The 15,375-nt window shown below is 46.3% G+C and overlaps 1 protein-coding gene across 3 annotated transcripts in view; it reads right to left on the reverse strand.

Annotated features, from left to right (window-relative positions):
• EGFR (epidermal growth factor receptor) overlaps window positions 1-15,375 on the reverse strand; it is a 191,386-nt gene that overhangs the window by 49,219 nt on the left and 126,792 nt on the right. For 2 of the 3 annotated variants that reach the window (XM_055293115.2, XM_055293117.2), the window contains exons 4-12: window positions 13,977-14,111; window positions 9,330-9,398; window positions 8,037-8,155; window positions 6,549-6,690; window positions 4,751-4,867; window positions 4,041-4,167; window positions 3,868-3,941; window positions 2,958-3,048; window positions 342-541 (exon numbers count right to left, since the gene is read on the reverse strand). In XM_055293115.2, coding sequence (XP_055149090.1) covers window positions 342-541; window positions 2,958-3,048; window positions 3,868-3,941; window positions 4,041-4,167; window positions 4,751-4,867; window positions 6,549-6,690; window positions 8,037-8,155; window positions 9,330-9,398; window positions 13,977-14,111 — 1,074 coding nt within the window. The remainder of the gene's footprint in view (window positions 1-341; window positions 542-2,957; window positions 3,049-3,867; window positions 3,942-4,040; window positions 4,168-4,750; window positions 4,868-6,548; window positions 6,691-8,036; window positions 8,156-9,329; window positions 9,399-13,976; window positions 14,112-15,375) is intronic. The other variant, XM_055293116.2, reaches the window with a different exon arrangement.

The raw sequence follows: 15,375 nt of genomic DNA on the forward strand, positions 1-15,375 counted from the left end.
CTCTGTGTGTGTATGTGTGTAGCTGTAATCTTTACAGGCTGAAATGAGCAGACCTACAGCTAAAAGGTAATATAACTAATACTAAATTTAGTTACTTAAATTACAAATAATTGGTAGCCTAAACCTCAGGGTAAATTTATCCTATTGAATGGCAATGATCTGGAAAAAGTTTTAATGGAATTCACATGGTAATTTCACAATTAGGAATCTTAAGATTTTAATTTGCTTCTTAAGGAACTGAAAAAAGTAATTTAAATGGGAATAGCCCTTCAATATTCTAAATAAAAATAAAGGACCCATTAGAACCAACTCCATAAACAAAACAGAAAGCGGTGACTTACTGCAGCTGTTTTCACCTCTGTTGCTTATAATTTTGGTTTTCTGACCGGAGGTCCCAAACAGTTTTTTCCAGTTTATTGTATTTGCATAGCACAAATTTTTGTTTCCTGAAATTATCACATCTCCGTCACTTATCTCCTTGAGGGAGCGTAATCCCAAGGATGTTATGTTCAGGCTGACGACCGCAAGAGAAAACTGACCACTACATTGGAGAGAAGAAAAATCATGTGGTGAAAAATTATAAAAACGATGTATCCCTGAAAACTTTGTTTTTCCAGACCACCTTTGATTGACTACAAACTGCTTTCTAATGATGGTAGGTCATGCTGTGGGAGGCACACACTGCAACTTTTGAAAACTGCAGGTGTTTTTTAAGCTCCTCCAGGCAAAAGCTAGTTCCTTGTTTATTTAGTATCTTTAACCCAGTGGCAGATGGGGAGGATGAATAAAATGCCTTAATGTCATTATATTTTCTCCATTTTCATTTTGCCTGGAAATTGAGAACATATTCTAACCTCTCAAACAGCCAAATACACTTCAAAGGTGTGGGTTCGTCCATCTATCCACCACCAGCCTGTCCCTCTATCCATTCATATATTTATTGAACAAACACTTGAGGTTCTCTGTCCCAAATTCTGTGCAGGTTAAATACGTTTCCTCCTCTCAAGGACCCTTGATCTGGTGGTGACACAACCCCATAGGCAGATCATTTTGAGCTGGTGTGAAGAGCACAGTGAGTGTGCGCAGTATGGAAGCAAAGAGCAGGGGCCTCTGAACAGGTCTGGGAGGGATGCCTGGGAAGTGGGGCCTCTCTCCAAAAAGCTATGCCCAAGGTTGTGAGGCCCTGAGAGCAGGAACTGTGGCATTTTCTTCACCACCCAACATGACACTAGGATGCTATTGGGTGGTCCAATGTGTATATCAGATGACTGGATGGAAGTCATTCAGACTGAAGGGGGGATGTCGTCAGCCACCTGGAGGAGCAGGAAGGCACGCGGTGGACATGAGAACCACTAGCCCCGGCCAGACCACAATGGGTGTGAGAACCACTAGCGCCTGCAGGACCATGATGGGTGTGAAAAACTCTAGCCCCAGCCAGACCACGATGGGTGTGAGAACCATTAGCCCCACTGGACCATGATGGGTGTGAGAACCACCAGCCTCACCAGACCACGATGGGTGTGAGAACCTCTAGCACCTGCAGGACCACGATGATGCAGGCTGGGAGGGCTGGGCTGGTTTGGGGAGGGAGCACAAGGCCAGAGTGCACCTTGTGCAGGAGCTGTCTGTAATTGAGAAGGAGCCACAGGAAAGAGATCTGCATTTGCAGGAAGCTCTCATCTGACCCCAGGCTGAGGGCTGGGCCAGCTGAGAGCACTGGATGAAGAGACTGATGTTCAGGTGTTGGATGGCAGGGGGTTAGAGTATCATCCAGAGGCTTCTCCTCTCCCTGCTGCTTTTCTTTCCCCCATCTTTTTCCTTTCTCCTACACAGATGAGTCGTCTTGGATAGGAGCCTGTAACCAATACCATTAGAAATTCTCCCCCATATATGCCCAGGGAGGCCAGGACACCAGGGCAGAGCCAGGTTTTCCTTGCAGGGCAGGTCTGGGGCCTCAGTGAGTCACGCCCTGGAACCTGTGGCCAACCTGTCTCAGTAGGAGCTGGAATCACCAGACTTCTCATTAAGTGTGAAAAGTAAGTAACCCTTATCTTCCTTAAATCCCTACAACTAAACCAACTGGCTCATACCAGCCATCCAAGAAAGTTGCTCTAAATCTCTTATTTTTATAAGAATCTTGGTCAAAGAAAGATTCCAGAGAATTCAGAGCAAAAAGGCCTTTCTGGGAAGCAAAGGTAGCCACATATTTAGTATCAGAGATTCAGAGCCAAGGGAGTTTATGGGAGGCAATGCATATTTCATGCACTCTTATTATCTTTAATGTTGCACAGTATTATCTAGTGCTTTAGGAGTCAAGTAGGGGCAGCAGTTCTCATAACGAGGCTGCTTCCAAGGCGGGTTTCACTAAGAGATTCCCATTCCCTCCTCCACACCACTAAACTGATGATTACCATTACCATATTAAAGATGCTTGTGTGTGAGCACCTGCATGTTTATTCCACTGTCAAAGCTGAAAAAGTGAAAATTCTTGAAGAGTGGTGCTAAAAAGTCTCTCTGGTCCCTGTGATAAGATGTGTATAACCTCAACTGCATCCTGAGAAAACACCAGCTGAACAGTCATGGTTAGACAGTCTGCAAAGTACCTGACCCACACGTTTTGTAAGTGTCAAGGCCATGAAAAACAAGGAAAGACACAGGAGCTAATATAGGTTAGAAATGGACTGAGAAGATTTGACAACTAAGTGCAATGTGGGATCTGGAGTGGACACAGAAGCAGAAGCACTGGCGAACGCTGAGAAGTCTGTGGTTTAGCGGACAGCCTGTGCCAATGGTCGTTCAATCTTGATCCTTGTGCCTGCTCATGTAAGATAGCATTCGGGAATGCCGGCGAGAGGTGTAGGAGCTCTGTGCCCTATCTTAGCAACTCTCCTGTTAAGCCTCATTTCCAACTAAAAAGGCAAATGTAATCTACCAGGCTTTGGCTGTGGTCAACTTACTGTTGCTTGGTCCTGCCGCGTATGATTTCTAGGTTCTCAAAAGCATGGAGGTCCGTCCTGTTTTCAGGCCAAGCCTGAATCAGCAAAAACCCTGTAAGGCAGAAGAAAGACTCAGACACACACCACGTAGGAGTTTCTTTTTTGTATGAGACATTACTCTAGACTCTCAGGGACTCTGTATTATATGAACAGTGAGTGGGAAAATTGGATTTGCTTTCTTTTTCATTACCATCTTCTCTGAGTGTACATGCGCATGGGCGGACGCAGGCCGAGCCAGGGTTCACAGCTGCTTCCCGCCTCCCACAATGATTCCGCGTGTCTCTCGCCGCCCCCCTGGCTGCGGCCCTGGGACCCCTGCTGCGCCGGGTATCTGATTACCCCGAAGAGGCTCCTGCTGCGATGATCTGCCAATTGTGGATCTGGTATCACATACAAAGGAGCTTTACAGATTTTCCTTATTTGATTCCAACCTTGTTATTTTGGTGTAATCTTCCCATTTTAGAGAGGAAGGAAGCGGAGCTCAGGCGGCAGTCATGGACCCGAGGCTTGCCCGTGGCCCCACAGGGCTCTGGCGTCCAGTTTCAAAAGCCTGAGGCCCAGGCTGCTCCTCACCTACCCCTGTCCCCTCCCTCTACCCGCAGGGGTTATGGGCCACCAAGGCAGCTGGCTGGGGCCGGGCAGCAGGGAGAAAGCGTGTTCACACGCGCAGTGAATGACCCAAGCCTGGCCTTAACGTGTCCCCTTTTGCCTGCAGGGGAAACTGCACTTTTGAAAAGTATCTAAACATCAGCCATTAATGGTAAAATTTCAGAAGAAATGTTTTTATTCCAAGGGAGAAGGAAATATGTCGAAAAGTTCTCTCTCAAACACGGATTTCCCATTTATATTCATGTGATAATTGAGCCCAAACCTGTGATTTCCTTTACGGTTTTCAGAATATCCAGTTCCTGTGGGTCCAGAGGCGGAGTGTGAGTGAAGGAGTCACTGAAACAAACAACAGGGTGATTATTGATCACCAATCTCTACCAGTTAAAAAGGCAGATTTTGTTTTTCTCTATACAAGTAACTGAACCTGTAACTCACCCCCTAAATGCCACCGGCAGGATGTGGAGATCGCCACTGATGGAGGTGCAGTTTTTGAAGTGTTTAATATTTGTAGCATTTATGGAGAGTGTGTCTTTAAATTCACCAATACCTATTCCGTTACACACTGCAGAGATAACAGAGACGTGTATTCCGTTCACATTTGGTGGATTAAGAATAGCTAGGGATCCACAGGCAGAGGGAAGCAGGAAGGAATTCCGGTCGCGGGAACCACCACTGCCACATCATCCTTCATTGACTCAACGAACTCTGACGGGGCTGGGGAGGGTGCGGGGGAAGGGGGGACACCAGGACCTATAGCACACTTTGGGGCTACGGCGGTGTAGGAGATGCCATCCCTGTCACCCCACACCGACCTTGCGTTCTCCTCATTATTTCCCATGGGCCGCGTGGAGCTGGACTGCTTCCAGCTCTGCATCCCCTGGATTCTCCCCAGGGCTGGGCACCTGGCAGCCGCTGAGGGGCTGGCTCTGTGCACTGTTCTCATCAGAGCCCCCCACCCCGTCACAACCTTCAGTGCCTTCCCATTGCCTAACCTGGCTTTGCAGCTTTATCTTCTGTTTTAAAGAAACAATATGCATAGTTGTTTTTTAATGAGAAGAGGAAGATGTGTTCATCTGGAGGTGGCATGAGAGCGCAGCCTCAGCAGCTGAGAACAAGCCTCGTCTGCACACCGGCAGGCTTCCTACCTTTGCGGCAAGGCCCTTCGCACTTCTTACACTTGCGGACGCCGTCTTCCTCCATCTCATAGCTGTCGGCCCCGCAGGCTCGGACGCACGAGCCGTGATCTGTCACCACATAATTACCTGGGGAAGAGAGCATGAAAGGAAGGTGACGACGGTGGCGCCAGGTGCTCGGGCCTCACACAGACGGTCCAGGTCCTCCTCTCGAGGGCTGATGGAAAGGCTCCATCCTCCTTTGGCTTTATTTACTTTAAGAACAAAGAATGAAATGTTGCAAATAGAAAAGGAATCCCGTTCAAGAGTTTAATAACATTCTAGGCCGCAATGTGGACAATACAGGTGTTTCATCATGGCAGGAAACACTGGGTCCCTTGAGGGGCCAGCTGTTCTGCATCCCAGCAGGCACCTCAGCCCTCTCCTCCACCTGCTCTCACCTTTAAAGTAATTCATTTGTGTTAATAGCAGACTTCTGTGTTATTTTTAGGAGCTCTATGTCTTCCTTTTTTGTTTGTTTGAGATGGAGTCTTGCTTTGTCACCCAGGGTGGAGTGCAGTGGTGTGATCTCAGCTCACTGCAACCTCCGCCTCCCGGGTTCAAGCAATTCTCCTGCCTCAGCCTCCTGAGCAGCTGTGATTACAGGCATGCGCCATCACGCCCGGCTAATTTTTGTATTTTTAGTAGAGATGAGGTTTCACCCTGTTGGCCAGGCTGGTCCCAAACTCCTGACCTCAGGCAATCAGGACCCCTCGGTCTCCCAAAGTGCTGGGATTACAGGCATGGGACAATGAGCCACTGTGCCTGGCCTGTTCCTGTTTTAAGTTCCCCAAGAAGATCTTCGAAAATATTTATAGGACCTTGGTGATTCTTCTGTGAACCGTCTGCTCTTGGTATCTCAGGCTTGAAGTGTTTTCCTATGGATTTTAAAGCTCTATTAAGCCCTATCTCAAAGACTATATCTGTGTCATCACTGTGGCACATTTTTCTTTAGCTTCATTTGTCATTTACCTTATAATGGCTTATTATTTTGTGTTTTTTTTTTCCCATACAGAGTGTAAAATTTTTCATGTACACAAATCTGGAAGGGTAAAATCTCCCCCTCATAATTATTCTTTCAATTTTTTTTTTCTCAGTTAATTTCCCCTTCTAGAGATCAAGACTGGTTTCTAAAACTCTTTCATTAGACAAAGTTTTGCTTTCTCTGTCAGGAAGTATTTTATGTCACAATTTCCCTAAACCCTGGAGCCACCAGTACAAATGTAAGTACAAACAAGCAAAACTCAAACCCAAACCCAAACCATTAAAACAAAACAATCAAACAAAACCTCTACGATACAATACTACTAAGAGGCATAACTTTCACTAGAATTTTAACAACTCAAGAAGGCAAGTCTTCTGATAGACTCTCTGATTTCAGTCTATTAAATACCTGCTCGGCACAAGCACTAAACCGTGACATGCCCACGGCTTTGTGCCCAGCAGACAACTGAATACCCACGACTGTGGCTGCTGGATGAGTGGTGAGGGCTGAGCAGCAGGTGTTTCTCCTGTGAGGTGGCCTGGCCACCAAGATCTGCCCTGTGCACTTAGCAGCCCCCATGGGTGGAGATGGCCACCATCTGCCCACTCCTCAGTAGCAAGCCAGCCCCTTGCCTCTGTGCCTGGACGGGCACAGGGTCGCCTCCCCAAAGGGAGGCAAACACATACACGCAAAGACTCTCCAAGACGGGATACTCCAGGGCTCAGCAGGAGACAGAGCGAGACAAAGATGCCTGACCAGTCAGAGGGCCCACAGAGGAGGACTCACGGGGACACTTCTTCACGCAGGTGGCACCAAAGCTGTATTTGCCCTCGGGGTTCACATCCATCTGGTACGTGGTGGGGTTGTAAAGCATGAGTGGGGGGCAGGTGTCCTTGCACGTGGCTTCGTCTCGGAATTTGCGGCAGACCTGTGGAGGAGAAAGGACACGCTGGGCAAGTGAGGTAAGTACACTCAGTGCCACACACGGAGGAAGCGCAGCACTGCGTTGACTCCCGTCAGAAAGCCCAAGTTACCGTCTTCACAGCCTAGTGTTCAACTAGTGTGGAAAACCCAGCTGGCGCCCTCTGCAGAGTCAGAAAGACCCTTCTCTAAAAAGTCCATTTTTTTCTTACGTGTACTGTCCCACCTATCATAATTTATGGATTATGATAAAAATACGTCTCTTTACTAACGTACAGATGATGGAGTTCACACATTATAGTGGTGACTATGGAGTGAAATTATGTTTAATTTCGCTTATAAAGTACATTGGGCTTCCCTTATAAAGTACAATTGAGGGTACATTTTATAATGTATTGCTGAATGGCAGAAAACCTTGCTAGAACAATGCCCTGTAAAGGGGCCAGACCTAATACAGTGGGGGGCTCTTCCTAGGATCAACCCCACGCACAGTCTTCTCCCTGGGGCTCACATTAGAAACAGCCCAGGCCAACCAAGTCACAATTCCTGGGTCTGGGTCCAGCCTCTGGAATTTAGGAATCTTCTCTGAAACCACAGAGTGCTCTGGATTTAGTCTTAGGGAGGGCTTCGTCACACCAGCTCTCACTCCAGGTGTCACATCCACCAGCCTTGGCATCTCCAGGACTTCGAAGACGCTTCTGACCTGCACCCTCCAGTGCTGCCCAGAGCCCGCTGGGGCAGCAAGGCTTCTGCTGGCACTTTCTGCAGTAATGGGGCGGGAGTGAGTACTTCAGGACCCCTTGAGGGCAGGGTGCAGCTCAGGAGGTGCCTGAGCAGTGGTGGAGGAGCCGAGAGATCCGTGTCAGGAGGCCCTAACGCAGCTCCAGCCAGCAAGACCTGTGTGGCTCTCCATGGATCTCTTAGGGACCTCACAGTGTCAAGTCTCTAGAGGTATAGCCGAAGTCAAACAATAAAGAGAGTGTGCTGCTGGCAACAAGGCACATTCATGACAAATACTTGCATGTAGTGTTTAGTGCTTGTTCTGTGCCCAGGTCCTAATGATGGACATCACAGGCATCACATCATTTAAGCATTCAACTGGGAGAGACTTTGTTATGCATCACTGTCAGGTAAGGAAATGGAGGCATGGCGGTCCCATCATTTTCCCAAGGTCTCAGTGAGTGGTGGAGGCAGGATACTAAAGATACTTTGTCACCAGGCAGAGGGCAATATCCTGTCTGTTACTACAAATGCTAATTGACAGCTCCCCCACAGGAAGTCCTCTGTCCTGGTGTGGGTGGGGAGGATGCAGCCACAGCCTGCTCCAGGGAGGCTGCCAGAGGGGCATCTTACCAGGCAGTCGCTCTCTCGGGGGCCCGTGCAGCCCGCGGCACACTGGTTATGGCAGCAGTCACTGGGGGACTTGCCACGGCAGCGCCCGGAGCACTGCTGGGCACAGATGATTTTGGTCACTGAAAAAGAGCAAAGGTCCCCAGTCAGCTGAAGAGTGAGGGTAGGATCATTTCCCAGGGACGTTGCAGAGCGCTTGCAGACTTTTTCACGAAAAAGTGAAGACACATTTGCTTCCAACGAAACCACATTCAAGCTAAGTCAAACCATGCCCTTTTCTGATTGCCTCTTTTTTCTCCTGATTTATTTTTAATCACTTAAGAGAATTCATCAGATCAAGTCTAGACTTTGAGACCTACTAAATAATGAGATACATCTTGGGCAATGCAGGAAGCACATACAAAGAACAAAAATATCTGCTGGGAAGTAGTGTTTAGCAGGGCCTAACAGCCACCCCACAATTCAGCTTAAGGACATAGGGTCCGTTTTTGAGCTTATGTCCCCAGGTTCCTTGGCCACTGGCGGCTGAGCCAGATAGCCATACCCGGGAGAATGGCCCTCTCCATCGTAAAGCAGGGTCCTCATGGAAAAGTCCCCATGAGAACCCGTGCTCAGGCTTCTGTGTAGGTGGGTACCAAAGAAAGCCAGGGAGGGAGAGGAAACAAGAAACCTGGTGACTGCTGTCAACAGGGACAAGTCTTCCATTCCTGGGAAAGTGTGCTGTGTTCAGAGGACAGGGCTGGGGTACCTGCTCATGTTCACTTATTGTTGTTGTTCTTGTTTTGAGACGGAGTCTTGCTGTGTGGCCCAGGCTGGAGTGCATTGGCACGATCTCGGCTCACTGCAAGCTCCGCCTCACAGGTTCACGCCATTCTCCTGCCTCAGCCTCCCGAGTAGTTGGGACTACAGGCACCCGCCACCACACCCGGCTAATTTTTTGTATTTTTTGTAGAGACGCAGTTTCACCATGTTAACCAGGATGGTCTTAATCTCCTGACCTCGTGCTCTGACCACCTCAGCCTCCCAAAGTCCTGGGATTATAGACGTGAGCCACTGCGCCCAGCCCCTGCTGATGTTCACTTATTTGTGACAGGCTTAAGCGCCCAAAATAGCCCACCCTGGATTAACCGCATGCGGTGAGATTTGCAAGACTGTCCTTCACCTACTGGTTCACATCTGGCCCTGTAATGAAATAACTCTTTGGAGTCTTCAAAGGGAAAACAAATCCAATCACCTAAGTAAGTGAAGGAAGAGAGGGGCAGTCACACATGTGTCTGAGGCTGTTCACTGACTTACGTTTCTGGCAGTTCTCCTCTCCTGCACCCCAGCAGCTCCCATTGGGACAGCTTGGATCACACTTTTGGCCTGAAATGTAAAAGTAATAGATGCATATCTCAGTGAAAGGGAAGGAATGAGAAACTGATGACACCCTTTCCCAGGCCTGAGTTAAGCATGTGCAATAAATGAAGACAATCTTTTCAACTTATTCTCTGATTGTTTGGCAGGCTGGTTTGTAGAATCACTTAAGAGACCCTAATAAGAAAAGAAGATGAACCATGAACTGCTTTTATTTACATGTCAGCTGTGGAAACTGAGGTAGAGAGTAATTACTGACACGGGCCACATAAATGAGAATTTTTCATGAATTTGAGGTTCCTTGTTTACAATCTGCTTAGGCTTGGAGCATTTCCTGGCATCTCCCGCCACAGCTAGAGTGTCTCGTCTGGCTGAGCCTTTGGCACGGACCCACTACTTCCTTGCTGTGCCCAGTCTTGAGTGACTGCATGTGTCAGCCGTTCTGGGATTGTTAAGTCATGGCCTGTAAATAAAACCTTCTAGACTCCAAACCAGAGAGAGGCACAGAATGGTGCACAGAGGGTGAAATGTTAACAGTGCAGATCACTTCAATGACTGTGTAAAACCTTAGCTATCTGGTCAATTTTTGCAATTTTTATAATTGGCCGATTACAAATTACAGCTGCAAAGGTTTTCCTCTCATCTGTCGTGTTTTCTTTTTATCAGTATTAAGAAGTCTGAAGGTCGAAGTGCTATATCTATATAGAAACAGCAGGTTAACTACCAAATTTGTTAAAGAGTCCAGTCATGCAGATATCTTTTACTGTGAAGACATAGTAAACTAGAGGTGTTCATGGGTCCTGAGGTCCCCTGCAGTCAGGAAGAATTTAGATTTCAAACAGAAAAGCTGACGATCGATCTCCCATGTGACTGTGAAGCCAGGATACCACCAGGGCAAAGGGCGCTAATGCCGCGCTGGTGGTCCTTAGAGTCATGAAGTCCGGGGAGGCTGGCACCACGACAGTGACAGCGGGGGATGGACGTTGTGAGGAGGGAGGCAGAGAGACTGCGACAGAGGTCTAGAGAAAGCAAGGTCATATGGAGGCATGCTAAAAGCAGCTAGATCTGTAGCGTGCAATCCCATTCTTTCTACTTTTTACCCTGTACTCACATATAATTTTCAAATTTCTATTATAAGCATGTAATCATTGTATAAAATAAAAATGTTTAAAAGAAAAATGCATCTTTTTCTAACAGGGGAAACATTTGCCAATAAACAAACTTAAGATCTGTTTATGATTCTAGTATTGACCATCTATTACAAAAAAGAAATACAGGCACATCATATAAAATATGGATAATAGAAGAAAGCAAAAAGAAGACATGAGACTCATCCAGAGTTAATCAATATAGACATATAAATCTATGTATATACAGGAATTGGAATCCCACTGTACATTGTGTTATAACCTTAAAAACCCAGATAAAACATGGCAATTTTTCCATGCTTTTACATGTGCTTCTGTGCTTTCCATGCCTATAAATATGCATCAATAGCATGGCTGCTGCATAATTTATTCAACCAATCTCTTATTTTTAGATATATAATTTGTTCACAAAATTTATTATAAATAAGGCTGCAAGGAATTCTTGTATAAGAATATGTTTCTACATCTCTTATGATTTTCACTTTCATTATTATTTCTTTTTCTCTTATTCCTAAATGTGATATTCATTGGTCAAAGCTATACATACTTTGAGGCTTTAGATACATATTGCAGGAGTATTGCCAAGCTTGATTTTATTAACATATATGCCCACAAGCAGAACATGAGAATTTCTGTTTCTCCACACCCCAGCTGACCCAGGTGTTTAAAAGCAAAAGGAACCCAAATACTTTGCAAAGGAAGATGTGATGCTTTCTTATTTTAGTTTGACCTTCTTATTACACTAGAAATAACATTTTACTTTATCTCTTTGCCATATTTGTGTGTGTGTGTGTGTGTGTGTGTGTGTGTGACAGAAAGAGAGAAAGGGAGAGTGAGAGAGAGAGGCTGCTCATGTTCTCAGCTAGGTTTTTATTAAGAGATTCATCTTTTTCTTAGTCTTTTAAAGATGACTTCAGAGAGTGATATAGCAAGGATATTAACCCTCTTTGTGGCAGTCAGACATGGCACAATATTTTCCTGGTAGCCATTACCATATTTTACATGAAAGTTTTGTTTTATGATGTCAAATTTTGGCTTTTCTTCAACTTGATATTACAAAATATTCATCTTTATGTTTCCTTCTGGCACTTACAAATATATAAAATATTTTATTATACGTATTTAATATGTATTTGGAATTTATATTTCATGGAGTGGGTGATGAATTTATTTTAATTTTCTCTCAAGTAAACCCATTCATTCTAACTTCTAATGCCCAACTTCAACATAAACATAAAAGCTGGGCACACCGTGAAATTTTTCTGAGTCTTAGACATCTTGTCCATAAAACACTTAAATCATCTCGTGAGATTTTTTTTGGTGAAGACTAAATGAGACCCGTTCTGAGCAGGAATGTGTAGCCATAAAGCACCAGTCAAGAGAGGGGCTTCCTTTACCACAGGAGCCTGGCAGCATTCCCAACTTGCCTCTAGATGGTAAGGAGGAAATTTCAGGTATCAGGTCGATGGTGAATTTGCACTCTCCAATGTAACTAACCCAACATACCTAATTCCTTTTTAAAAACCCTTTATAGTTCTTTCACTTTGATATTTTCACCCCTAATAGTTAAGTCATTCCAGACAATTTATTGAATAAGGAATTATTCCCTTATTGGCTTGAAATGTCAGTTCTTTATAGACTTTTGATTTTCTAGGCTTATTCTTATTGTCTTATTTTTTGTTTCTTAAAGCAATGCTATATTGGCCTATAGTTCCAAGCCCTGTAGTATTTGAATCTTTTTACTGCATGAACCTACCCTTCATTCCCCTTTCCAGCACTTTCTTTGTGGGTCTTTCCCACAGTTGTTTTATAGAACATGGAGACCTGTGGGCTTCTTGTTTGTGGGCTGCCTGATGTGATTCATGGCAAACACTTGCCCCATAACCGTTCCAGGTTCATTAAAAAAAAAATAAAATGTGCACAATTTAACCTCCCCATTGTCCACCAGACAGCTGAGGAAATGGTAACCTTGATCTCATAATACGAAATTTTGCAATGTGAAATAAACCTTTCAGTCTCTTGCAAACATAGTAGGTGTCAGGATGGGTAGCTGGTGGAATAATATATCTATAAAACAAAGAGCCTCAATACCCATGTTCACAGCAGCATTATTCAAACAGTCAAAAGATGGAAGCAACCCCAGTGTCTGTAGATGGGTGAATGGACAAACAAAATGTAGTGTCAACATACAATGGAATATTATTCAGCCGTGAAGAGGAAGGACATTCTTAACACGTGCTACAGCATAGATAAACCTTTGGGACCTTTTGCTAGGTGAAATAAGCCAGACACAAAAGGACAGATACTACATGATTCCACCTGTATGAGAGCCCCAGAGCAGTCAAATTCATAGAGACATAAAGTGGACTGTTGCCTGCCAGGGCCAGAGGCTGGGAAGGAAGGGAGAGTAGGGAGTTACTGTCTAATGGGTAGAGTTTCAGCTTTGCAAGATAAGAGTTCTGTGTGTGGATGGTGGTGATGGCCACACACCAATGTGGATTTATAATGCCACTGACATTATAACTTACAATGGTTAAGATGGAAAATCTTGTATTATGGGCATTTCATCACAATCTATCCATAAAATAAAAAATAAAACAAATATACAAAAATCCAAAGCCCTCTAGATGATTTTGAAGATTCATGTCAGCCCTATTTTTTTTTTTTTTTGAGGGCAGAAAACAAACAGTCATCCACCGCACAGTTGTGGAGAAACAGAGAAGCAGGAAATGGTGATCACTTCTTACTCTAAAGAACAGAAAGGCCGGGCGATCAGGAACGGGTACAGCCCAGAGGAGCTGGGTGAGTGTGAGCTTGGGTCTCAGTCCCCCAACAGCGCTGGCTTCAGCCGGGGCGCCACACTGACCTCTGCCTTGTTCCCTGCCAGGCTTCCCCACAGGCTGCCTCACTTGTGAACGGGACAGGGACCAGGCCACCAGTATTCAAAGAAACATGGACAGACTTCCTCTCCATGGCAGTGCCCAGCTGTGTGTGTGACTCCATGTGGCAGTGTTCACGACCTCAGCTGGGGGCGGATTCAGCCCTGGTGCCTTAGGAGGGCCGGGGAGCCTCTGGAGACTCAGCAGCATGCAGGAGTTTGGCCAGTCTCAGCAGGGCAGGCTGGGAGAGACTCTGGTGCTGCCCGCCCCATGAACAGCAGCTCTTCTTAGGACACAAGTGCTCTGCTGTCCCTGCAGGGGATCTGCCTCGGGTGGCCTGCACTGCCAACCAGCTGGGCTGCACTGCCACCCGCCACAAAAAAACGATCTCTATGTCTGTGGTAAATACATGCTCTTCTAGTGGTCAGATATTTTGCTTACTACTTTTTGTTTCTGATTAATGTGACTTACTAAACATGGCTTCTCTCCCCCCACCCCAGTGCTGTAGAGCTCTCCCCCATAGGAGCTGGAGGCAGAGATAGTGTGTATTCGACACTTACAGCTGCCCAGGTGGTTCTGGAAGTCCATCGACATGTTGCTGAGAAAGTCACTGCTGACTATGTCCCGCCACTGGATGCTCTCCACGTTGCACAGGGCAGGGTTGTTGCTGAACCGCACGGCGCCATGCAGGATTTCTGCGGGAGAATGGAAATGCGGTGAGCACCCTTTACAGCTCCTTTAAATTCCCATGAAGGATGTATGTGCTCTTCACATTTATATTCTGCTAAGAGATGCCATGGCGCAAACAAGAGTCCCACGATTAGCCCACTGGACTTCCCGGGGGGCGGCCAGATAAAATTGTTAATGATAGCGCCATGGAGGAACTAGGGTTTTCTCCGAATTGGGCTTTGAGCAATGATTAGAAATTCAGAAATATGGGAAGGAAGGAAGAGAATGGTTTAGTCAGTGGTCACAGCATAAAAGATATGCATGTGGTAAGCTGGGGGTCCCGAGGGGCTGATCAGCTGGACTGGAATGGTCGCATGATGTAGGGGGTAGGCAGGGCAGGGAGGCAGGTCCTGAGTGCTACAGCCCCGGATGCCAGGTGAGGGGTCAGCCTCCACCTTGCATGCCCAGGCGGAGCTTTTCATTAGAGAAAAGGATATGAGAGTGACATGAAGCAAGAAGAATCTGAATGTATGACCGAGTCAGGTAGACTCCAGGGATGCACAGGATGGTGAAACTGTGTAGCTGTTTCCAAGGAAGAACTAAGAAGATGTGGAAAAGTCAGGCATGAACACATTCAAGCCTTTACAAAGGGGGAGTGTTCCATCGATGACATTAAACATGAACATTGACAGAACGACTGATGTGTACTGTGCAAGTGCTGTGGGCTTTGCGAGGATGAATTGGATCCACTGGCTTCAATCTGGGAGCTGACAGGCTTGGGGACAGACATGTCACACACTGTAACCACCTCATGCCCAAGGAGACCCTGACACAGTGAGGCTGGGTACCTCGCTGGCTGATTTATAAGCACTACCTTCATTCATTCTCACAATGGTGCAATGACCATCTGTGACTTTAATAGAGAGAAAATCGACCTTTGATTCATGAAGCAATGCCCAGCGCCCCAGGTAGGGAATGGGCATGTTGTGTGTACAGAGTACCAACGTGGGAAAGGAGGGATTCAGCCCTGAAGATCCTGGAGGCGCTAGAAAAATGAGCTTCCCCAGGAGGGGACGGGCACACATCTTAGAGGAGTGTGGAAGTGAGGGCTGAAGGCTTCCTGCAGACGGGAGACCCAGTGCAGGGAAACAGTGGAACAGGCTTCTTCAGTGGATGTGCAGAAACAAGGAACTGAGGGAGGAAGCCTGGGGTCATGAGGGCTGAATTGTGGTGCTTTGTTTATCAGGTTGGAGATGACAGCAGAACCATCTGTGAAAACACTCATGAGAA

The sequence above is a fragment of the Symphalangus syndactylus genome, chromosome 9, assembly GCF_028878055.3.
Source record: "Symphalangus syndactylus isolate Jambi chromosome 9, NHGRI_mSymSyn1-v2.1_pri, whole genome shotgun sequence".
Lineage (NCBI taxonomy): Eukaryota > Metazoa > Chordata > Mammalia > Primates > Hylobatidae > Symphalangus > Symphalangus syndactylus.